General features: G+C 43.1%; 1 protein-coding gene across 2 annotated transcripts in view; it reads right to left on the bottom strand.

Annotated features, from left to right (window-relative positions):
* LOC129859697 (radixin-like) overlaps positions 1-24,049 on the bottom strand; it is a 28,123-nt gene extending 4,074 nt beyond the window's left edge. Inside the window, exons 1-8 of one of the 2 annotated variants that reach the window (XM_055929777.1) lie at positions 23,806-24,049; positions 19,957-20,046; positions 3,915-3,998; positions 2,446-2,541; positions 1,640-1,762; positions 615-766; positions 414-497; positions 117-263 (exon numbers count right to left, since the gene is read on the bottom strand). In XM_055929777.1, the coding sequence (XP_055785752.1) occupies positions 117-263; positions 414-497; positions 615-766; positions 1,640-1,762; positions 2,446-2,541; positions 3,915-3,998; positions 19,957-19,968 (698 nt within the window). In that variant the 5' untranslated portion in view covers positions 19,969-20,046; positions 23,806-24,049. The remainder of the gene's footprint in view (positions 1-116; positions 264-413; positions 498-614; positions 767-1,639; positions 1,763-2,445; positions 2,542-3,914; positions 3,999-19,956; positions 20,047-23,805) is intronic. The other variant, XM_055929778.1, reaches the window with a different exon arrangement.
* Between the last annotated feature and the right edge of the window lie 1,437 nt (positions 24,050-25,486).

The raw sequence follows: 25,486 nt of genomic DNA, 5'->3' as shown, positions 1-25,486 counted from the left end.
GAACAACTAGGCGAAATCTGATGAAACATCTGCTTATCGTTACAGTACGTAGTTTAACAGTAGATTTCCAATAGGCCAGCCATAGTTGATACAGCTGTAGTAGTAGTGAGACTGACTTGTCTTCGTGTTCGTAGATGTTGAGTCCCAGGGCGTCCACTCCCAGCCACAGCTCTGTCCCCTTCTTGTTCTTGATCTCAAAGTAGTTGACTCCGTACATCTCCAGGTCCTGAGCTATCTTCAGGTACTCCATCATAGAGTCCTCTCTGGGGGAAACGCACATCAGTGTTATGTTTCTGACGTTGTCTCGTTGTGGGGGAACCATTCAGAAAAATACATCCTCTGCGAGACAAAAACACCTCTCCCAATAATCCGCATAAACAAACACAGAGAAAAATCAGGAAATCCACACAAACCTGAGCATGCCTCGGTGCTCCTCATGCCAGGTCTGTATCCGGTCCTCCCACTGCTCCTTGGTGAGCTTGTGCTGCTCCAGGACTCTACACAACATAGAACATTCCAGAGGAAATCAAAAAAATAAAATACATTCCAGGATTCCTTGTTAGTATGTGGATGGTGCATGACTCCGGGATATCCCCCTGCTTCTGGCCACTCACCTCTGTGGCAGCAGTCTGTCGTTGGTGAGGTAGCCAGGCTTGTGGCTGTCTTTGTTGTAGTCGGCGTACTTGGCCTGGACAGAGTAGGATGCCAGCAGCACGGCAGTCTCCGGGGGACAGTAGTTCTCATCGTTCAAAATGGCCTCCTTCACCTGGTCAGAGAAGCCAAAAGGAGAGCGGAAAACAGAAAGAGAAAAATAAAGTATAGGTCATGTGACCTCACCTCACCCACTGAGTACTGAACTTAGGAAGGATTTGGCATTAAGACACTACGAGTACACATGTCTGTTTTTGACCGTCAAGACTTAGAATACTAGACCAGCAATGAAGAGGGCTCCCCCCCGACTGACGTGGTGATGTCATCAGTGTGTGACAGACAGAAGCTGTGTTCGAATATCCATACTAACATACTATTAGTTCATTTTAGCACACTGTAAACAAACGGTATCCTTTCAGTTGAGTGCTGTTGCTATGCAACTTCTTGCTAGCTTGTTATTAATTACTAGCTAGACTTCATTAACAATGTCAATTGAGAACGCACAACGACTATACACTTAGCATACCGTGAATAATCAAGTCAATAAACATTGTGTAGTTAGTTAAAATCCTGGCAAGTTTGATGTATTAGTAGCCAACTAACGTTAGGTAGATAGCTAACATACCAGTACATACAAGCAACTGCTTTAATGATATGCTATAAGGCTAGCGTACCTAACTAATTGTCATAATTAGTTAAAGCAATGAATTTGTATCCGCTCTCGCTGGACTTCGGCTGCATATTTAACGCCATATTTGAAAATATGGAGCCGCGCCCATTTTCTGAAGAATTGCATTATGGGCCCTAAAAGCACAGAAATAGTGTCCACTGTTTGTATACTTCGTATTTTGGCGAATGTACTACAACATCCCGGGAACTTGGGGCATACTAAATATATCCATACTATGACCAATAAGCATACTACATTCTCAATTTACCTCACAAATAGTATGGTTAGTGTGAGTATTGGAACACAGTTGTCAGTTACCTGCAGGAAGAAGAGTCTCTGTGTGATCTCCTGGATCAGCTCCTCAGACACGTCCTCAGGGAAGAACTTGGCCCGGAACTTAAACTGCAGAGGGTTCTCCTTCTTTACATCCTGGGCTGTCACCTGGAGAGGACAAGGACAACACCTTTTAAAGCCCTGTACAGACAACAAGACCACTAGGACGTAGATGAGTCTCAGTAGTCTAAAGTGCCTTCTATCGCCTTGTCTCCTCTCCTTTATCTGCACTGACAAACAAAAACGTGGCTGGCTAATAAGTAAGCATCCATATTTGATCCAGAAGCTTTACAATCTCAGCTTTATAAGCTGGGCTATAAAGATAAATCATAGAAGTTGGCTATGAAGCCATAAAGGTATGAACAAACTTCTGTTATCTAATCTTGTCCTAATTAGTGATACGATTGGACCCTCTTTACAGCTGCTTGTGTCCCAGACTCCGGGGCCTAGAATCAGAATATTTTCAACTGGAGACAACTGTTAAAATAAATCCTGTTGTAGATCACCCTGACAGAACCACACTGCTCTATGACTACTGAACAAGTTCCAACAAGAAACACACACACTCTCTCTTGCGCTGTCTTTTACAGCAATTCAGAGCAGTTTTTTGGGGGGTCGGAGGGTCTTTGGCCTGAGTGTGACAGGAAGCCTGTGAAAGTGCACATCTGAGGCCCCCCGACGACAGCCTAATAACCAGCTCAAACTGACTGCCTGCTGGCAGCCGCTCTGGAAACAGAGAGTGAGAGAAAGAGATACCAAGTGAAAACACGAGAGAACGAGAGAGGACTCACCTTTTTATTAAGCTTCAGCCACGTGCTGTAACCCTTGCTGTCCACGTACTGCAGTCCGAAGAACCAGACCTCTCGAAGCCCCACCGTCTTCACCACCTGTTAACATCAGACAATACTCCACCATTAAACAGTTGGGAGGGTGGGATTACTGAGAAAGTCATACATTTCTCATGTGAAAAGTCCTATAGAACGCAACATGCTAGCAACCATTTGTTTCATGACAAAAGTTATCAGATTGTGTGTGACTAGGATGGAAGTTAGGCTCGCATGCTACTTGTGTAAATAAATACTGCAATGCGAGTTTAATGGAGATTGAGGGGTGTTTTAGCCTCTGCTTGACTGGAGGCTCCTCGGCAGCGATGGGCCCGCTGTGGCATAACTCCTCCATAATGGGCCCTGGGCTCACCATTAAAAACTCTGGGAGGGTGACTAATAGGCCAGCCAGTTGACACGCGGCAACAAACTACTTAGATTCACTCTGTCTGTTACTGCAGAGGAGGGCAATGAGGCAGACGTCCATAACTCCTGATGAATTCCTGGAAATGGACTGTGCGTACTGGGAATACAAAACACTCACTGAAGTGTGAGAAGACAGCTGGGGACACAGTCCAGCACAGACGGACAGTCGCCACCTGCCTGCACATGTCAATGGTCTCATTCATTACAGTTCTTCAGCCTTCCTACACACTCTCCAGCTTCTGTCTGTGAGAAAATGCTCTGGTACTGTTTGTGGTCAAGGCGATATCGTTAACATGTGTTACAGAGTAGCTGTACAGGCACATAGGAACCTCAATAGGGATAGAAATGAGGATTGGACATTGCAATATCATCATCCTCCTCCTCCAGTGTCAGGCTGAGAAGTTGCAGAAAAGATCTAGCCAACAATAAAGATCCCGAAAACAGTCTGTCCTTCAATGACTTCCAATGAACCCTCAAAACTGTGAAACTACAGTATAACCATGTCATTGGTGACATGACATGGATGTAATTAGTTGGGGACATGGTCTCCACTCAGCTCATGGACCCTTGTGCGACAAATCCTGTGTGTGAGCCATAGGACCAGGGCAGGCCCCAGTTTTACCCTAGCTAGCTAGAGGTCTATGTCATATGAATATTTCAGCCAGGGACATCAATACTGCAATGGGTGGATATGGATGCGGGGAAAAGCGGAGGGGGGGGTATGTGCTGCCTTGGCATGACTGTCAGTCACAGTAACGCTGCTCCATCATGACAGGAGAACAGTACTGGTACTATGACAACAGTAGCTGACTACACGTCAATCAGGACGGTGTATATCAAAAGACTGATCTTCCATGATAATACCAACAAAAAGGGAGAAATTAACCTCATCCAGGAACACCGTAAAGCACCCACTTGATCTTACGTGAGATGATGTTTCATACTATAGTTCTATTAGGTTTTAAGTTATGTGAATTTTCAGTTTGTATTGAGTCCTGGCCGTTGCTTACCTGGTCAAAGAGCTGTTTGCCAGTGGTGTTGGGCTGGATGGCAAACTCCAGCTCTGCGTCCATGGTGGTCACCCGCACATTAATCTACAAAACAAGTTTGCATGTTATTTGCATGCCAATTTCCATTCACTGTATTGCTGTACTGTAGGCTGTCAACTTTTCACGCGACACCGTCACCACTGTGTGCCATGGTCAGCGTTTCAGGAAGTGTCAGACGCAGCTTTAACACATTTAAAATGGCAGTGAGTCAGCCATTTTGGTGGAAATTAACAAACTAAATTTCAGTATGTTTTAGTGCATTAGACTGAACCTTCCTCAAGGGAGCAACAAAAGGCCTTCCAGCAAGACAGAGAACTGAAGGAGCGTTGTCTCTGTGTGTGTGTGTGTGTGTGTGCATGGGCTAATGCAGTGCCTGTGTATGCACAAGTGTGTGTGTCTTTTTGCCCTCTCAGCACTGAGTGACTGCTCCCCTTCCTACGGCCGCCTCCTCTTCCCTGTGAGGCGGAGCAGAGGAGCGAGGCCAGCCATTGGCTGCTGCTGTCTGAGCTGCACTAGGCTGGCCTGGCACCAGACCTGACACACAGCTGATGGGCCTGACCCCGAGGGCATCCTCCATGACTGACACACATACACACACCCATCACTGGAGACACACAGAGGTAGTGGGGAAAATAAAATAGATACACAGTAAAATACACAGAGAGAGAAATGCAGCACGCTGGCCAGAGAGAAAGATGATGCAGAGTGGCGGCCAGATGCACTCCAATCCGGATAGTGTTACTGCGTTACTGTGTAGTTACAGTACCTTAGTCGCCCACTGAGAGAAGCAGCTTCCCTTGCTTTGCCCTCTTCTTATCATGAATTACCCATGAAACCTCAGGACAGAAATACTACACGCACATTCTCTATCCCTGTTTACCCTAACACACAGTGCTGGGTACACACACACACACACACGTCATTAATTATCCAGAAAATGTTTCAATATCCGGCACAGTACTCTAACATAAATCACACTGTAGAGATTGTGCATCTGCCTCTGACTCGCTAGCATTAATTAGCCATGAAACCTCTTGTACGCTCGCTCTGCCCCACTAAGTATTCAGCATTCTCCAATGAAAGCACACGCAGCCCCTCTCCACCTGCATCCTAGTACAGCACAAGAAAAGGCAAGTAGACTAGAGCTAGAACTATGATAGGGAGAAATTTATCTACCAAACATGCTAACAGATGTATATTGGGCAGACAAATCAAGTCAAATTGTATGTTACATGCGGCAAATACAACTGGTGTATGCTTTACCTTGAAATGGTTGCTAACAAGCCCTTCAATGCTGCAGAGTTTAAAAATAAAATATACAAGAATGGAGCAACAGAGAGTAGCAGCTCAATGTGGAGCTATATACAGAGAGTAGCAGCTCAATGTGGAGCTATATACAGAGAGTAGCAGCTCAATGTGGAGCTATATACAGAGAGTAGCAGCTCAATGTGGAGCTATATACAGAGAGTAGCAGCTCAATGTGGAGCTATATACAGAGAGTAGCAGCTCAATGTGGAGCTATATACAGATAGTAGCAGCTCAATGTGGAGCTATATACAGATAGTAGCAGCTCAATGTGGAGCTATATACAGAGAGAACCAGCTCAATGTGGAGCTATATACAGAGAGAACCAGCTCAATGTGGAGCTATATACAGAGAGAACCAGTACCAGCTCAATGTGCAGAAGTACGAGATATGAGGTAGATAACAGTATTTGAGGTAGAAACAGTAAAGTGACTACGTATGACGATAGATAATAATACAAGTAAAATGAAGAACAGCAGCAGCAAATTATGTGTAAAAGTGTATGTACAGTGCCTTCAGAAAGTATTCAGAACTGTGGATTTTTTTCAACATTTCATTACGTTACAGCCTTATTCTAAAATTGATTAAATTGTCCCCCCCCCCCAATCAATCTACACAAAATACCCCATAACGAGGCGCAACAAAAATTGAATCCAGTAAGTGGCATTCCTGTGGGCGAAAACAGCTTATTGATGATAGGTTGAAGGAGAATGGCAAGAATCGTGCAAGCTAACAGGGGGCCACAACCAGGCAAATAACGGTGCAGTACAACAGTGGTGTGCAGAACGGCATCTCGGAACGCACAACTCGTTGATCCTTGTCACAGATGGGCTATTGCAGCAGACGACCACACCAGGTTCCATTACCATCAGCTAAGAAAAAGAAGACGTGGCTCCAGTGCGCATGCGATCAACAACACTGGACAATTGAGGACTTGTAAACCTTTGCCTGCTCCGACGAATCCCAGTTCCTGTTGTGTCATGCTGATATCAGGGGCGGCAGGTAGCCTAGTAGTTAGAGCGTTGGGCCAGTAATAGAAAGGTTGCTGGATCGAATCCCAGAGCTGACAAGGTACAAATCTGTCATTCTGCCCTTGAACAAAGCAGTTAACACACTGTTCCCCGGTAGGCAGTCATTATAAATAAGAATGTGCTCTTAACTGACTTAGTTCAATAAAAAGGCGGGTGGTGTACTGGTGTGGGAATGTTTTCCTGACACACGTTAGGGCCTGATACCAATTCAGCAACAAACATTTCCCCTTTCCTCTTAGTCCACGATCAGCTCCTTGGTCTCAATGACGTTGAGGGAGAGGTTGCTGTCCTGGCACCACACTGCTAAGTCTCTGACCTCCTCCCTATAGGCTGTCTCATCACCGTCGGTGATCAGTTCTACCACCGTTGTGTCGTTAGCCTACACCCATGTTGAGGGTCAGCGTAGGTGTTGTTACCTACCCTCACCACCTGGGGCCAACCCGCCAGAAAGTCCAGAATCCAGTTGCAGAGGGAGGTGTTCAGTCCCAGGGTCCCTAGCTTGGAGGGGACTATCGTGTTGAACGCTGAGATGTAGTCTATAAAACAGCATTCTCACATAGTTATTTCCCCTCTTGTCCAGATGAGAGAGGGCAGTGTGAAATGCAATTGAGATTACATCTTTGTTGGGGCAGTATGCAAATTGAAGTGGGTCCAGGGTGTCTGGGATGATGGTGTTGATGTGTGTCATGACCAGCATTTCAAAGGACTTCATAATTACAGATGCGAGTACTACAGGGCAATAACCATTTAGGCAGGTTATCTTGGGAAAAGGGACAATGGTGATCAGCTTGAAACATGTTGGGACAAGGAGAGATTGAAAATGTCTGTGAAGACACTTGCCAGCTGGTCTGCGCATGCTTTGAGAACACGCCCTGGTATTCAGTCTGATTGTTAACCTGTTGAAACGATTTGCTCACATCGGCCACTGAGAGTGAAATCACACAGTCATCCGAAAAAACAGGGGCATTCATGCAAGACACAGTGTTATATTCATCGAAGCGAGCATAAAAGGCATTTAGATTTCCTTATGCCTGCTTTAATGCCTGTCCTAAGCAACCTATAAAAGTACTAGCAAGTTCAACTTCCTCACATGGTGGGTGACCTCCTGGGTTAAGGTTACTTGAGGTGTTTCCTCTAAGAAACTCAGGTCAGGTTCCCTCCCTCAATTAGCTGATAGAGTCAGTCAGGGGATGGGATTATGTACACCAATAAACCAAACAACCACCACAAGGCCCCCGTTAAGTAACAAGTATTTCCTAACCTTTTCACACAAGTTCCAAATATCAAGTCAAAGTTTATGTCACGTGCGCCGAATACAACAGGTGCAGACCTTACAGTGAAATGCTTACTTACAGGCTCTAACCAATAGTGCAAAACAGGTATTAGGTGAACAATAGGTAAGTAAAGAAATAAAAACAGGAAAAAAAGTGAAAAATAACAGTAGCAAGGCTATATACAGTAGTGAGGCTATAAAAGTAGCGAGACTACATACAAACACCGGTTAGTCAGGCTGATTGAGGTAGAATGTACATGCAAATATGGTTAAAGTGACTATGCATATATGATGAACAGAGAGTAGCAGTAGCATAAAAGAGGGGTTGGCGGGTGGTGGGTGGCGGGACACAATGCAGATAGCCCGGTTAGACCATGTGTGGGAGCACTGGTTGGTTGGGCCAATTGAGGTAGTATGTACATGAATGTATAGTTAAAGTGACTATGCATATATGATAAACAGAGAGTGGCAGCAGCGTAAAAGAATGGTTGTGCCCTCTTCACGACTGTCTTGGTGTGTTTGTACCATTCTAGTTCGTTGTTGATGTGGACACTAAGGGACTTGAAGCTCTCAACCTGCTCCACTACAGCCCCATCAATGAGAATAGGGGCATGCTTGGTCCTCCTTTTCCTGTAGTCCACAATCATCTCCTTAGTCTTGGTTACGTTGAGGGATAGGTTGTTATTCTGGCACCACCCGGCCAGGTCTCTGACCTCCTCCCTATAGGCTGTCTCGTCGTTGTCGGTGATCAGGCCTACCACTGTTGTTGTCCGCAAACTTAATGATGATGTTGGAGTTGTGCCTGGCCATGCAGTCGTGGATGAACAGGGAGTACAGGAGGGGACTGAGCACGCACCCCTGGGGAGCTTCAGTGTTGAGGATCAGCATGGCAGATGTGTTGCTACCTACCCCACCACCTGGGGGCAGCCCGTCAGGAAGTCCAGGATTCAGTTGCAGAGGGAGGTGTTTAGTCCCAGGATCCTTAGCTTAGTGATGAGCTGAGGGTACTATGGTGTTGAACGCTGAGCTGTAGTCAATTAATAGCATTCTCACATAAGTGTTCCTTTTGTACAGGTGGGCAAGGGCAGTGTGGAGTGCAATAGAGATTGCATCATCTGTGGATCTGTTTGGGCGGTATGCAAATTGGAGTGGGTCTAGGGTTTCTGGGATAATGGTGTTGATGTGAGCCATTACCAGCCTTTAAAGCACTTCATGGCTACGGGTGCGAGTGCTACGGGTCTGTAGTCATTTAGGCAGGTTGCCTTTGTGTTCTTGGGCACAGGGACTATGGTGGTCTGCTTGAAACATGTTGGTATTACAGACTCGGACAGGGACATGTTGAAAATGTCAGTGAAGACACCTGCCAGTTGGTCAGCACATGCCCGGAGCACACGTCCTGGTAATCCGTCTGGCCCCGCAGCCTTGTGTATGTTGACCTGTTTAAAAGGTCTTACTCACGTCGGCTACGGAGAGCTGATGCTCTCATGCATGCCTCAGTGTTGCTTGCCTCGAAGCGAGCATAGAAGTGATTTAGCTCGTCTGGTAGACTTCTGTCATTGGGCAGCTCGCAGCTGTGCTTCCCTTTATAGTCTGTAATAGTTTGCAAGCCCTGCCACATAAGACGAGCGTCGGAGCCGGTGTAGTATGATTCAATCTTAGCCCTGTATTGACGCTTTGCCCGTTTGATGGTTCGTTGCAGGGCATATCAGGATTTCTTGTAAGCTTCCGGGTTAGAGTCCAGCACCTTGAAAGCGGCAGCTCTACCCTTTAACTCAGTGCGAATGTTGCCTGTAATCCATGGCTTCTGGTTGGGGTATGTACGTACTAGAGTTCGACCGATTATGATTTTAACGCCGATACCGATAGCGATTATTGGAGGACCACAAAAAGACGCTACCGATTAAATCGGATGATTTTTTAATTGTATTTGTAATAATGACAATTACAACAATACTGAATGAACACTTATTTTAACTTAATATAACACATCAATAAAATCAATTTAGCCTCAAATAAAAAACGAAACATGTTCAATTTGGTTTAAATAATGCAAAATCAAAGTGTTGGAGAAGAAAGTAAAAGTGCAATATGTGCCATGTAAGAAAGCTAACATTTAAGTTCCTTGCTCAGAACATATGAAAGCTGGTGGTTCCTTTTAACATGAGTCTTCAATATTCCCAGGTAAGAAGTTTTAGGTTGTAGTTATTATAGGAATTATCGGACTATTTCTCTCTATTCCATTTGTATTTCATTAACCTTTGACTATTGGATGTTCTTATAGGCACTTTAGTATTGCCAGTGTAACAGTATAGCTTCCGTCCCTCTCCTCGCTCCTACCTGGGCTCAAACCAGGAACACATCGACAACAGCCAACCTCGAAGCAGCGTTACCCATGCAGAGCAAGGGGAACAACCACTCCAAGTCTCAGAGCGAGTGACTTTTGAAACGCTATTAGCGCGCACCCTGCTAACTAGCTAGCCATTTCACATCGGTTAGAACCAGCCTAATCTCGGGAGTTGACAAGCTTGAAGTCATAAACAGCGCAATGCTTGAAGCAGAACGAAGAGCTGCTGGCAAAACGCACAAAAGTGCTGTTTGAATGAATGCTTACGAGCCTGCTGCTGCCTACCACGGCTCAGTCAGACTGCTCTATCAAATCATAGACTTAGTTATAACATAACACACAGAAATACAAGCCTTAGGTCATTAATATGGTTGAATCCAGAAACTATTATCTTGAAAACAAGACGTTTATTCTTTCAGTGAAATACGGAACCGTTACGTATTTTATCCAACGGGTGGCATCCATAAGTCTAAATATTCCTGTTACATTGCACAACCTTCAATGTTATGTCGTAATTACGTAAAATTCTGGCAAATTAGGCGGCCCAAACTGTTGCATATACACTGACTCTGCGTGCAATGAACGCAAGAAAAGTGACACAATTTCAACTGGATAATATTGCCTGCTAACCTGTATTTCTTTTAGCTAAATACGCAGGTTTAAAAATATATACTTCTGTGTATTGATTTTAAGAAAGGCATTGATGTTTATGGTTAGGTACACATTGGAGGAACGATACGCACCACATCGATTATATGCAACGCAGGACACGCTAGATAAACTAGTAATATCATCAACCATGTGTAGTTAACTAGTGATTATGATTGATAGTTTTTTTATAAGATAAGTTTAATGCTAGCTAGCAACTTACCTTGGCTTACAGCATTCGCGTAAAGGCATGCTCCTCGTGGAGTGCAATGTAATCAGATGGTTAGAGCATTGGACTAGTTAACTGTAAGGTTGCAAGATTGAATTCCCCGAGCTGACAAGGTAAAAATCTGTCGTTCTGCCCCTGAACGAGGCAGTTAACCCACCGTTCCTAGGCCATCATTGAAAATAAGAATGTGTTCTTTACTGACTTGCCTAGTTAAAAAGATTAAATAAAGTTGTAAAAAACAAATTTAATTAAAAATAAATAAATAAAATTTAAAAGAAATAATAAAAAAATAGGCCAAATCGGTGTCCAAAAATACAGATTTCCGATTGTTACGAAAACTTGAAAATCGGCCCTAATTAAAATCGGCCATTCCGAGTAATCGGTCGACCTCTAGTACGTACGGTCACTGTGGAGACGACGTCCTTGAACACTTTTTTTATAGACAGAGTCATTGGTGCCTCATGCTTTAATTTTGGCTTGTAAGCTGTAATCAGGAGGATAGAGTTGTTTTCGGATTTACCAAATTGAGGGCGAGGGAGAGCTTTGTACGCGTCTCTGTGTGTGGAGTACAAGTGATCTAGAATTTTTTTTACCTCTGGTTGCACATTTAACATGTTGATAGAAATTTGGACGAAATGATTTATAGTTTCCCTGCATTAAAGTCTCTGGCCACTAGGAGCGCCGCCTCTGGGTGTGTAGTTTCCTGTTTGCTTATTTCATTATACAGCTGACTGAGTGCAGTCTTAGTGCCAGCATCTGTCTGTGGTGGTAAATAAACAGCCACGAAAAGTATAGCTGAAAACTCTCTAGGCAAGTAGTGTGGCCTGCAATTTATCACAATATACTCTACTTCAGGCGAGCAAAATTTAGAGGTGGAGGAAAATCTCTAACCGTCACCCCTGCGTGAGTTTATTCATGTGCGTGATGTCAGAATGCTCTCACTGTTCCAAAATGTGGTTGTTATGCAACAGGACAGTTACACGCGCTGCCCTCAAACCAAGGCAAGCTGCCTGCTAATTACTTTTAAGATATGTTTCAGCTTCTTAATTTCAAACTATATTCTAACAAGTTTTTCCACCTCCTCGTTAATTCACATAAGTTGCAGCCCATTTCACTGTTGCGGACAATTTATGTTTGAGGCTTTACTAAGTCGGACAAACTTCTCTCTTCAACGAAAGCCCAAGCACTTCCCTAGTGTTTCCCCAGATCAAGTACGAAACATTGTGCATCTAGTCAGAACAGGTCTTGCACAACATTTCCCCACCGCACATTTTCAGGCTGGCACCCGCATTGCCTTCGTGGTTGTTTTCCTTACAAATTGGACTTTAGACATGTGTGCGTTCCTATCAAAGTAAGTGTCTATTTTCTGTATATCGTGTTGTCCTTTCTGCTGTAGCACACCGTATGTATGTATGGATCCTAATGTATTTACTGTTTTATTCACGTTTTCAAGTACTGGTGACAAATCATGCATTCTGAATTATTGCAGAGATTGTAATGGACACGTGTGTAAAATACTTTATTGAATGTTGCACTGATTATGATGAGCTAATGCTAAGCTTTTTTGCCGGCTATGTGTGGCGCCATGTTTGTTGACGTCATACAATGCATTCTGGTTGTCATGTAAGCGTCTGTCAGACCAAAGACGTTATAACAAGGGATAGTTCACTCGACTGATTTATGGGGCTTTCAAGACAACTGTGAACTCTGAAAAATACTACATAAAATCATGACGTCAATGATCTTCAGGTCAGAAAGTCAGAGCTTTAGAAAGAGGAACGAGTTCCTGAGTTGGATGACAGTGCAAAGCAATCCCCCCCCCCCCCCAGGGTTGCCAGCTCAGGGTTGCCAGCTCAGACCCCCTTTTCCAGGGGTATTATTTTGTGTATAAACTTCTGTGTTTGCCCCCCCATTTATTGATAAATCCCCCATCATAGTAATATTTCCTGCATCATATCCCCCCACGATACCTTCACCCACTTCTGTCCCCCATGGACTTGAAAACCCCCCTCACAAACCCCCCTAAAACGGTTTAATCCCTGTTTAGCTTTCGCGCTACAGTTAGTCTTGGCAGTAGGCTTGTATTTGTTGTGATGATCTGTGAGGTGAAAACATTTGACTTGCTTTGTGATTTGTCAAAAACGGTAAACGACTTGTCAAGTCATGTGCTCTGGTTCTTGTATACACTAACAAGTACATCAACGATTTGTAATATGCTGAAAAGTGGCTAAACTAAGTTCATATTTTTCAGGCAATAAGCGCAGCCATCTTTGATTTTGTTTATTTTCGTCTTATAGTGAACGGCATTCTGGGATTGGGGAGTTTTCGGCGCATCAAACAAACAAACATGGCCGCCATCAAAGAATTTAGCTTCTGTTAGCTGACACGCATCTCTTCTCTAAACAATATTACATTAACCCTTGTGGTATATTGTAAAAAAAAGTCTAGCTATTAGCGACCTAACTTTTGTTTAGTTTTTTTGTCATGGTTTATGGAATGAGTTTAGCTGTGGATGTGTTCCGTGCTGTTTGGATGATGGAAATTCGCATTTATCTTTTACAATAAAAGGTGAAATTTGTTGCTACTGTTTCAACCACATTTGTGATCATACGCTGCAGGCACCACTCAACAATGATCACAAATACATGATCGTACTCGTTAAAGGGTTAAAAGTAACAAGTCTTTCCTAAAGAACTAACTAACAGTGATAAACTGACTCGGACAGACCATGCCGTTGTCTCGTTACATAATGAAGTAGCAACATGCAGTGTCGGCAGGACAAACGGACGCCTTGTTGGGTATCAGAGTGACAAAGCTGTTATGGGGAGTCAGGTGCTTAACACTTTCTGTGTTTCCGACAGAAGTCTTGTATGTACCTTTCCTGGTGTTTGTGTGGGGGCTGCCTGCCACCAGCAATCAGCTGTGAAAGTGCTGACCTTTGTTAGACTTCACCCTATGTGTGTGTGCGTCTGCCTGTTTGTATGCCTGTGTGCGTGTGCGTGTGTGTATCTGAGCCAAAAACACAACTAGCCCACGGAGTGTGAAGGAGAAGAGAGTAGTCTAGCTATAGCCAGGCAGACAGACGGCTCTCCATAATCCCTGGCTGTCCCGTGTGTAGACAGAAGGGGGGAGGAGAGACGTGCTACAGCACCCACACAGCTAATCATGTCCTCTGAAAACACCACTGAACCAAGCCCCAGTTACTCATGACACCCCAAATACAGTACATAAAGCATCAATGTGATCCAACTGGTGGATTTCAATCTAAAAACAGTACATCAGCACTTTCTCTTGGAGATAGAACCGGTTCTGATTCTGGCCTAGAAGAAAACGGCACAAGAATCTAAGGAGGACTCATTAAGTCAATTGGGAGTGTGATCAGGAGGTGTGTGTGAGGGACATGGTCAAAGGGATCTGTCTTTTGCCTCTAGCGGTCATGTTTCCCACCATCCATGTGACTGAGCCAGTAGGGCAGAGCTAAATGTGGACGGCCAAATGCCACAGAGGCCATGCATGAATAGAGTGGTGATAAAGGGAAGGCCTATTAGACCACACAGTTTATGTGTGTGTGTATGAGAGAGTTCTAGAGAAGTTAGTTGAGCCACTTTTCAGTCAGAATCTTTATCCTGTTGCTCGTCATGGCATCTATCCATGTTGTTTAGAGGATGAGTCTCCTCTCAGACAACCCCCTCAGTAAATGTGCAGCTGTTTGTCCATAAGCTGTTTACAAAGGCTTTGCTGAGAGGAGGCCTCGCACAAGCATACACAACACACACACAGGACTGCTCTCCTTTAGTCAGAGAGGAGTTGTTAATCTGGCCCGCTGGGCACTGAGCAGCTGTCTGTCCGGCTGATTAACCCCCCTACTGGGGAGAGAGGGGAGGACCCCCACCTACACATGTACTCAGGATCAGGAGGCGCTCCACTCAGACTCAGACTCGTGTGTTCAGTTCGCTTGAACGTTTGCTACGTTGCGGAACGGTTTGTAATGAACGTTCTGGTATGTACTTGAACAGACAGATACGTTTGCACCGTTCGGTGGGTGTAGCTTGAAGCAATGAGTGATATTTAAAAGGGCAGCGGTGCATTTTGAACGCACAATCCATCCCCTCCCTGTTTTTCAACTGGTTGTTCAGTACAGCACCGTTTCAGTTCAATTAAACGTTACATTTTTGTACTCAACGCAGCCCTGGACTGTGCAGAGATGGGCAGGCTAGAACGTTAACTAGGGCCCAGTCAATTTGTTTGGACTTCAACAGGCAGGAGTGAGGATAGTGGATGCTGCTCCAACTTTGTGTTGTTGGTTTATCTATGTGATATGGCAGAGCTCACTATGGCCTTGCAGGGCTTTCACTAGCAGACAGAAATAGAGCGGAAAACAAAGCTAGCCATCCGCCACTTACAGCCCCTCACCCTACTTCTCCCCTTACCCTTCTTCCACAGGATGTTGACACAGCCCATTTATATGGGCCCAATTCACACTCAAGCCCTTCTGCAGCAAACAAGGCAGAGAAAACAGGCACGTCCCTGCAGGGGCCCCTTCCTGTGGAGTCTTTCGGGTCAAACACACCCCCCACCGCCAAGCTCACGGAAGGGGGGGGGGGGGGGGTGTTGGTCAGAGTGTGGCAGTTCTTGTGTCCAATGAATAATGCAGGTTTTTCAGTATAGGCTACCCCAACCCCCCTGACCTCACACTGTTACACCTACCCCAGAGGTGGGCTACCAGCACAGCAAAACACAGGCCTGACCTGGGGTACAAAACAAGCACGTGGCCTCTCAGCTCTACTTAGCAGCCTGCCATTCTGAGTTATGAGCCATTTGACTTACCAAAGCCATTTTGAACATATTAAAATATTTCATCCTCAGAGCAATTTTAAAAACAGGTTAACTAACCCCGTCATGAAATGTAGCTGGGTTAACCTAGAGTCTAAGACCCGTCTAAGCTGGGGGAGGGGTTCTAAGCTAACATATGGAATTGTTTTAAGATGGTCAAACCAATAATTACTTAGATATTTGATTTTGAATTTTAAGACCCCTTAAGGTATCCAAAAAAATACAAGCTCTGTCAGGTTGGATGGGGAGTGTAGCTGCACAGCTATTTTCAAGTCCGGGCTCTGGCTGGGCCACTCAAGGACATTCATAGACTTGAACAGAAAAAAACTCCTGCGTTGTCTTGGCTGTGTGCTTAGGGTTGTTGTACTGTTGGAAGGTGAACCTTCACCCCAGTCTGAGGTCCTGAGCACTCTGGAGCAGGTTTTCATCAAGGATCTCTGTACTTTGCTCCATTCATCTTTCCTGTGATCCAGACTAGTCTCCCAGTCCCTGCCGCTGAAAAACATCCCCACAGCATGCCTCTGCCACCACGTTTCATCATAGGAATGGTGCCAGGTTTCCTCCAGATGTGACACTTGGCATTCAGGCCAAAGATTTCAATCTTGGTTTCATCAGACCAGAGAATCTTGTTCCTTTAGGTGCCTTTTGGCAAATTCCAAGCAGGCTGTCATGTGTCTTTTACTGAGGAGTGGCTTCTGTCTGGCCACTACCATAAGGCCTGATTGGTGGAGTGCTGCAGAGCTGGTTGACCTTCTGGAAGGTTCTCCCATCTCCACAGAGGAACTCTGGAGCTCTGTCAGAGTGACCATCAGGTTCTTGGTCACCTCCCTGACCAAGGCCCTTCTCCCCCAATTGCTCAGTTTGGCAGGGTGGCCAGCTCTAGGAAGACTTGGTGGTTCCAAACTTCTTCCATTTAACAATGTGGCCTTGGGGACCTTCAATGGTGCAGAAATGTTTTGGTACCCGCCCCCAGATCTGTGCCTCGACAAAATCCTATCTCGGAGCTTTACGAACAATTCCTTCGACCCCACGGCTCGGTTTTTGCTGACATGCACCGCCAACTGTGGGATCTTATATAGACCGGTGTGCGCCTTTCCAAATCATGTCCAATAAATTGAATTTTCCACAGGTGGACTCCAATCATGTTGTAGAAACATCTGAAGGATGATCAATTGAAACAGGATGAACTTGATTTCAATTTCAAGTCATAGCAAAGAGTCCGAATACCTATGTAAATTACCGTAGTTTTTATTTTTAATAAATTTGATAACATTTCTAGAAACCCGTTTTCACTTTTTCATTATGGGGTATTGTGTGTAGATTGCTGAGAATGTTTTTTAGAATAATGCTATAATGTAAGAATTTCAAAAAGATCAAGGGGTCTGAATACTTTCCAAATGCACTGTATGTTAATTAGATTGCAGTGGGGGCATGGAAATTGTAGGCTAAGGATTAATGGATAAATGAAACTTATGGATATTCCAGATCAGAATTCAGCCACCCTGAATTCCCCTTGGTGGTTTTTAAGAGCCTTTGAGTGGCCCCTGGGTGGCTGACAAACTCTGGGGGACATACTATTCTCTAGTGCCTTTGACAGTGACATTGTCCTTATAGAAAAGGATGCCTGGCCTGTTCCTGCTGTGTTGGGACGGTGCGCTGTGTTGGGACTAGAGGTCGACCGATTAAATCGGAATGGCCGATTAATTAGGGACGATTTCAAGTTTCATAACAATCGGAAATCGCTATTTTTGGGCACCGATTTTCCGATTTTATTTATACATTTTTTTACACCTTTATTTAATCTTTGTTTAACTAGGCAAGTCAGTTAAGAACATATTCTTATTTTCAATGACAGCCTAGGAACGTTCTGCCAGATTTTTTACCTTGTCAGCTCGGCGGTATCCAATCTTGCAACCTTACAGTTAACTAGTTGTCACGTTCCTGACCGGTTTTCTGTTATTTTGTATGTGTTTGACGGTCAGAGCGTGAGTTTGGGTGGGTAGTCTATGTTATGTGTTTCTATGTTGGTTAAAGGGTGACCTGATATGGCTCTCAATTAGAGGCAGGTGGTTTTCATTTCCTCTGATTGAGAGCCATATTAAGGTAGGTGTTTTCACATTGTTTGTTGTGGGTGGTTGTCTCCTGTGTCAGTGTATGTTACGCCACACGGGACTGTTTCGGTTTTGTTTGTTCGTTCGTTTTATGTAGTCAGTTTTCCTGTTCATGCGTTCTTCGTGTTTCATGTAAGTTCGTCGTCCAGGTCTGTCTACGTCGTTTGTTGTTTTGTAATTATTCAAGTGTTCGTCGTGTTTTCTGTTTTGTTTATTAAAAATCATGTCTTATCACAATGCTGCATTTTGGTCTAATCCTTGCTACTCCTCTTCGGATGAGGAGAAGGAGGAAGCCCGTTACACTAGTCCAATGCTCTAACACCTGATTACATTGTACTCCACGAGGAGCCTGCCTGTTATGCGAATGCAGTAAGCTAAGGTAAGTTGCTAGCTAGCATTAAACTTATCTTACAAAAAACAATCAATCAATGGCTGTCATTGCTCCAATGTGTACTTAACCATAAACATCAAAGCTTTTCTTAAAATCAATACACAAGTATATATTTTTAAACCTGCATATTTAGCTAAAAGAAATCCAGGTTAGCAGGCAATATTAACCAGGTGAAATTGTCATTTCTCTTGCGTTCATTGCACGCAGAGTCAGGGTATATGCAACAGTTTGGGCCGCCTGGCTCTTTGCGAACTAATTTGCCAAAATTTTACGTAATTATGACATAACATTGAAGGTTGTGCAATGTAACAGGAATATTTAGACTCATGGATGCCACCCGTTGGATAAAATACGGAACGGAATAAACGTTTTGTTTTCGAGGTGATAGTTTCCGGATTAGTCAAAGGTATATGGTTTAGAGAGAAATAGTCGACGCGTTATAATTCCTGTAATAACTTGCGGCTGAACTTGAAAGGGGTTCCTTCGTTATTTTACCGTTCATGTCTTCCATAGAGAATGTCTTGATCTACTTCAGAAAGGTCTGTGTTTCGCGGAGGAGCAGACTGACAGGGGACCATGCAGACAAGCTCTGCTTTCTGCACTACAACCTAAAACTTCTTAACTGGGAATATTGAAGACCCATGAAAGCTGGTGGTTCGTTTTAACATATGTTCATGTTATTTGAGACTAAATTGATTTTATTTATGTATTATATTAAGTTAAAATAAAACGGTTCATTGTTCATTCAGTATTGTTGCAATTGTCATTATTACAAAAATGTGTGTGTGTGTATGATATAGATATAGATATAGATATATATATATATGCCGATTAATTGGTATTGGCTTTTTTTGTCCTCCAATAATCGGTATCGGCGCTGAAAAATCATAATCGGTCGACCTCTAGTTGGGGCGGTGCGCTGATGACTCAGGAGACAGAGTCAGAGGATGACGACATCATCAGTGCATGTCTGCGCCTCTCTCCACTGCCATTCCCCCACCACCCCAGATTCCCAATATATCCACAAGGAGAGAGGAGTGTGTATAGCCAACTGCCATCTTAATAATTTGACAAGAGCCAAAACCAGCCCTCCTTAACTCCAGTCTCAGGCAAGAACAGTTCCCCTACCAGGGCTTCCAAAAGGCTCTCTCCCCTGCAAAGTTTTCCTCCAGGGACCGTAAACCAAACCCATTATCATAACTAAGCATACAATCAAATTAGGAGTTGTGCAACAGAACCACATGACTCATCCTCTAACTCCATGTCCCGACCTGCTTCTTAAGACATGAACAGAGAAACTAGGAGAAACAGTGAGAATGTTCCGTGGATATCTGACACCATGCACTGCATTGAACGGTTTGTTTTGGCGTCTCTTGTACAGCAGAGGGCCCTGGTATTCTTGCTGTCCAATTAGCTGGAAACAATAGCAGCAGTGTTGTAGAGCCTCTGGCCCTGTGTCTGTGCCGGAGATGGGCTGAGAGCCTGGGAGGCAGACATACACACAGGCCTACACTACATCACACCATGGGTCTTGGAAGGGAACCATCAAGGGCAAGGGTGACAGAGGGTGGGAGGTACAAGCACATACACACTTCCCGCACACTTAAGACACTAGTCTTACCCAGAGCATCTTAGACAGTCAATAGTCAGGTCAGTGCATGTGGCCCAAGTAGGAAGTCAACCCACATCCCTTGTGTTGCCAGCAGTACAAACTAAGCTCCCATCGACTGGACAGGAAGCAGTCTGACCAATGAAGACCACAGATGGTTTAGAATTGGTTATCTCGTCCTTTCCACTGCATTATAATTCAGTTCATAGTTCAGTTTCTGAGGTCTTACCGGTTTCGGCATGTTTGTCTCCTCTCCTCCCTTCACCCGCCAGCTGAGAAGACAACTCACAGGACGGATAGCTTCCCTGTTTCACAGGACCTGGGAGACAGAGAAGATCAGTTCAGTTATGGGGATATTGTAGCAGATCTAATGCAGGTAGAACATCTGATGCAACGCATGGATGAGACAAAGACCAGGGCAAAGGGGAACGGATGAAAGAGAGGAAAGGGAGTTTAGGACAGTGGGTAGAGAGAGGCTGACGATGATATTGTCACTGTGGTGTCAGGGTCACCACAGGACAGAAATAAATAAGGACAATAATTTGTCAAATATTAAACCATATTTTTCTTTCATGCACAAATCATTTTGGGATTCCCTCCGGATATCATACATGATATGGCCAGATATTGAGTCATTAGATATCCTGAGATAGGCCTATGTGGACATCTTATTTTCTCTATATGTTGACAAATATTGACAGTAGGCCTGCATAGTATATTTTCTCAGCACAAGCAATGCATATGCTGAGGTTCATAATCAGTATTCTGATATGCTTTTTGATATGCTAAATAAGGACAATTTCTAATGCTTATTTGAATTTTGAGGACATGTTCAAAAATTTTACAAATATTAAATCCATATAATTCTTTGACACTTGGTGAACTTTTTGTATTCCATCTACATAAAGGCACACACAAAACCGCAAGCGAAAAGCACTGTAACTGGTAGCCTAGCAACAAGAATAACCCTTTTTCTGAAAAGGAGTCTGATGTCATTTTTTAGATTGCAAACGGTGTGTGGTCTAACTGACAACTGGAGAAACAAAGAAATAAGAAAATGTTCCGAAAATACCTCAAATAAGTTCAAGCTAAAGTGAGTATCTAATTTGAGATGTTTTATTTATCTTATTAACTAGAACCAAGAAGGCTAGCTAATTAGGGGGAGCGTAAAAGCTAACTGGTAGCCTAGCTAGCTAACAAATAACATTTCTTTCCCTTCAGGGAATACGTTTGGGTGTATTTTGTATTACTGGTTAATATAAGATAGCTAATCAGCAACTTGGCTAGCTAGTTTGTACCAGTTCGCTTTCTCGTCATGAATGAAGCAGGTACGTAGCTACCTTGTTGGATGGTTATGCGAAATGACACTATTTTGATGAATGATTTATGCATTGACAGTTTGGAGTGGATCACAGACCAACACTAGCACCACGTAGGGTCTGGACTGCCAGGGACCGCCGTTGACGACCCAATCTGCACCCATCGCATCCATCGTCCTTAACAAACAGGGCTGGCAGGGGGATTGAGTGCAACTTTTATTTTCTGTTAATTAAATCAAATCCATTTTTAGCAAAGATTGGCCTACGTTTGTATCTTTACAGAAAACAGGTGTTCTGATTGGAGCTCTGGATTTGCTATGCTGCATTTTTTTTTAACAGAAATAGCAGATTTCTTTGGATTTGGATTAAATCTGACATTTGCTTTTCCATGCCTTGTAGCCTACTACTGAATATGGTGCTGTATGCTCAGATATGTCCCCTTCATGTGAAGAAGCACGATGATTTTCAGTGCCTGAACAGGTCAAATCATTTGGATGCTGGATGCTCCATTTTTGATCAGACATATGAGGATGAATATTACATATCATGTAAGGATATCTATTGAAATGAATCATTTGGGGATAAGTACGGATCCATAAATCATCAGGTAATGACTACAGATATGATACATTTCTGAAAGTATGTGGATTAGTTCATGCCTAAGCATAAAGTCTTAGATATGTCAGCATGTTGACACATACCCTTTCCTGAGTTAAAATGTTCTACGAATATGTAAGCGGGCGCACGCGCATCAGGGGCATGTCTTGAAGGGATCTCATCCCTGATATCTCCCTGGACTCATACAGTAGTAGGGAGATTTCTGAGGTCCGGATTGGATGCCTGTAGAAACTGTCCCATTAGGGAGAATATCCTATCTCAATATATTAAATGAAGGACATGTGTTTCTGGAGCATGTCTACTCCTTATATCTAATGAAATGTCAAATATACAGATATATACAGATAAAGACACCCCTTGATATTTACCCTTTTTGCCCAGTGCTGCTTTTCAACTAACACCAGTGTTAAGGCTTCTGCATGCATTCCATCCAAAACAGTTCTTGCATATATTATGACAACATTTTGTGCCGTTGTTTGTTTGGGCACGTTTTTTTTCGGTTGTTCATGCACACAAACATTTTTCGAGACAAGCCGAAATAGGCAGCCGAAGTCGAGGCCCCTTCGTAGGTGATTGGTCAACAGTAGGGATTATTCAATTAAGTGTGTTGCCATTCAACAAGACTCGTTTTCATGCAAATGTTTTCACTTGAGAAATACTGCACCAAACATCCTTGGAAAAAAGTCAAAACGAATTACAGATTAATTGAGTTATTTTTGATGAATTCTAACTATTTTGAGGAAGCGCATATTGGCTACGGCATCTCAAGAGACACACAAACAGTACTATTGCCGCTTTTTTCTAGTTTTTCTAGAAAAGGTCTTGTAAGGGACTATGCGAGCACACTCGTGATGACGCCTGATGACGTGAGTGATGACGCCTTTACACTTAGTGTATACTGATGTTATACTGGGAAATTGAGTTTTCATAGCTAGGGCTGACAATGAGGACTTGTGAAGAGCAGAATCAACAACCTCTGCATAATCTATACAGTTGCTTTGTGAAAAGGTGTTAAAGTTCACAGTTAGCCATTGTGATGTAAACGACAGCTTTGGCCCCATGTGAGAGCAGGTCAGCTGGAGCTATGGCCCACTGAGACAGGGGCACTGGCCCTGTAGATGTAAACAGAAAAGACTGAGCCTTTTGGGTAATGGAGGGATAAAATGGAGAGAAGTTAAATCTGCTTTATGTTTGGTTTGCTTGCCAATAACACTAACAATAACGAATATCGCGATACTGGTATCGTCCCGGCCCTATCAGACTGTCAGTGATAAGTTGTAACATTGTTTGCACCTCTGATGCAGTGCATTGAGTCATGGGCAATCACTCCCAATATTTGGTTCATTACCATTAATGACCCTCAACATGTTTCAAGTAGATGGTAAATTGAGTTAAGTTTAGTAAGATAGACGGGTGAAGCACTAATGTACAGTTGGTGATTGTTTTTGGGGAAAAATATGATCATGCGTAAAAAACGTTGGGTAGGACCGGTGTTTATGGCACTGGGGTAACGTTACTTATGTATTGGCGCCTGTAGAAAGTAACGGAATTATTTGTAGGCTAGACTGTAATTTATAGACCGTGATCGCGTCGAGCAGTATTGTTACAATCATTGCAACACTGGTTACACTAGTCACCGGCCAGCCTCCCTTTGCAATAGATGACAACCTTCGAAACGCGCCAATGCTACATTGTAAAAAGTTAACCCAACTAATGAAACGAAATTATACTTGCTAATAATGATACACTATGGCTAAGGAAAACTTAAATTATATTATAGGCTACGTTTCAGGTCTAATAACACGAGGCAGTTCATGTCACACTAACAAAAACGTTTTTGCAAACAAGATAAGTTTAGTCAAGTTTTGAAATCTTCGCGAGACAGATGTGACCGCGTGTCCCATAGCCTAATGTTGTGCTTTCATCTAAGTCCAAATTCTTACTGCGCAAATAATAAAAGTAGCTGAACTTCCAGAAAACGTTTATCAGAGATAAAGACAGTTTTAATTCTCTCACGTGTATCAGTAATAGTTTGAAATGAAGGCCTGCCTTTGCGTGTTGTAAAAGTTGGCTGAGTACACAAAAATCGTCCCTTTTTCCTCAGCTTGCAGAAGCTCTTCTAAAGAGACAGACAGACTCACCTCTGATGAAGGACTACAGCTTCAAAGACCGACAAATTCCTGTGTATTCAATGCTTTCAGGTTATCCACGCTGTAAACTAAACGACTATATTTCATGTACTCTTGTCACCTCCAATTTTCTCGTGAAGCCTGTTAGAACGGACATGAGTGAGAAAACCGTGCAATTGAGATCCACCATAAGGCGATTTGTGAAGGCATTCAATATGGCCGTCGGACTAGTCGAAGCCAAGCGTGGTTGATTTAATATGTGCGGGGTACGCGCTCTGCTCTGCAGCAGCGATGAAAACTCCCCCAACTTTAAAATATAGTATTCTAACAGTGTCAGTGGGTGTACACTATACAGTCATAGTTGTGTATACACTAATTTGTGTGTACACACACAATATATATCATACTAAATGGAGGGAGAAAATCAACATACCAAATCCTACGAATTGTCCTGAAGCCAGGTGGCACACACACACCTTGATATGAGAAAGACATGTCTTTCTATCTCCCTTTATTCCATTTTCTTTCCTTTCACCTGTGGATCGAATATAGTCTATGAAGTATGAATGATAAATAGAACAATAACAAGGGGAAAGTCAGTGCACAAATGGAAACAGTATCTATATTAGTTATATTACATCATAAAGAACACCAGTTTTGTCTCACAAATAAGGACTATGTCTGCTATGATGTCTGTGAATACTTCTCTCATACCTGCTGTGTAAAACTCGGAACCATTTAACATGAAGTTCTTGTCTTCGCAGAGTATCACACAAACAGTGGTGGAAAAAGTACCCAATCATCATACTTGAGAAAATTACTCAAGTAAAAGTAAAAGTCACCCAGAAAAACTATACTTGAGTAAAAGCCTAAAGCTATTTGGTTTAAAATATACTTAAAATATACAAAAGCAAAAGTTAAAATCATTTTTAAGTCCTTATATTAAGCAAACCAGACGGCACCATTAAAAAAAATTATCGGAAAGGCAGAGGCAGACACACTCCAACATTCAGACATCATTTACAAACGAAGCATGTGTGTTTAGTGAGTCCGCCAGATCAGAGGTAGTATGGATGACCAGGGATTTATTGGTTTATACGTGCGTGAATTGGACCATTTTCCTGTCCTGCTTAGCATTCAAAGTGTAACGAATACTTTTGGGTGTCAAGGAAAATGTATGGAGTAAAAAGTACAATATTTTCTTAATTAAGGAATGTAGTGAAGTAAAATTAAATGTAGTCAAAGATATAAATAGTAAAGTAAAGTACAGATACCCCAAAAATCTACTTAAGTAGTACTTTAAAGTATTTTTACTTAAGTACTTTACACCACTGCACACAAATAACTCTCCCTCATTTAATAATCGTCCAAGGCAATGCAATGAATTCAAACATGAGAGTTACACATTATGGACCAATTTCTAATACTTATAATGTTCAGCTCTGTGAAGCTTTTTTTGTTTAAGTTTCATCAGTTGGTTTTGTTAGGCTATATTTGCTGTGAGCCTAAATGGCCAGCTTCTTGAAAAAGTTACTAATTCCATGTTGCATTCCCTGCCATCCTGAGCCTTCTTTACTAACACATAACTTTGTATATTGCGTCATCTAGTGGACATAAACTGTTATTACACCAAGGATCCAAAGAAGTGTCTCTTCTAAAAGACTTGTTTTAGACATTTCCTTGACCAAGCAAT

This window comes from Salvelinus fontinalis, chromosome 7 (genome assembly GCF_029448725.1).
Source record: "Salvelinus fontinalis isolate EN_2023a chromosome 7, ASM2944872v1, whole genome shotgun sequence".
Classification (NCBI taxonomy): domain Eukaryota; kingdom Metazoa; phylum Chordata; class Actinopteri; order Salmoniformes; family Salmonidae; genus Salvelinus; species Salvelinus fontinalis.
The sequence above is the reverse complement of the archived record's forward strand: the minus strand, read 5'-3'. Positions and strand labels throughout refer to the sequence as shown.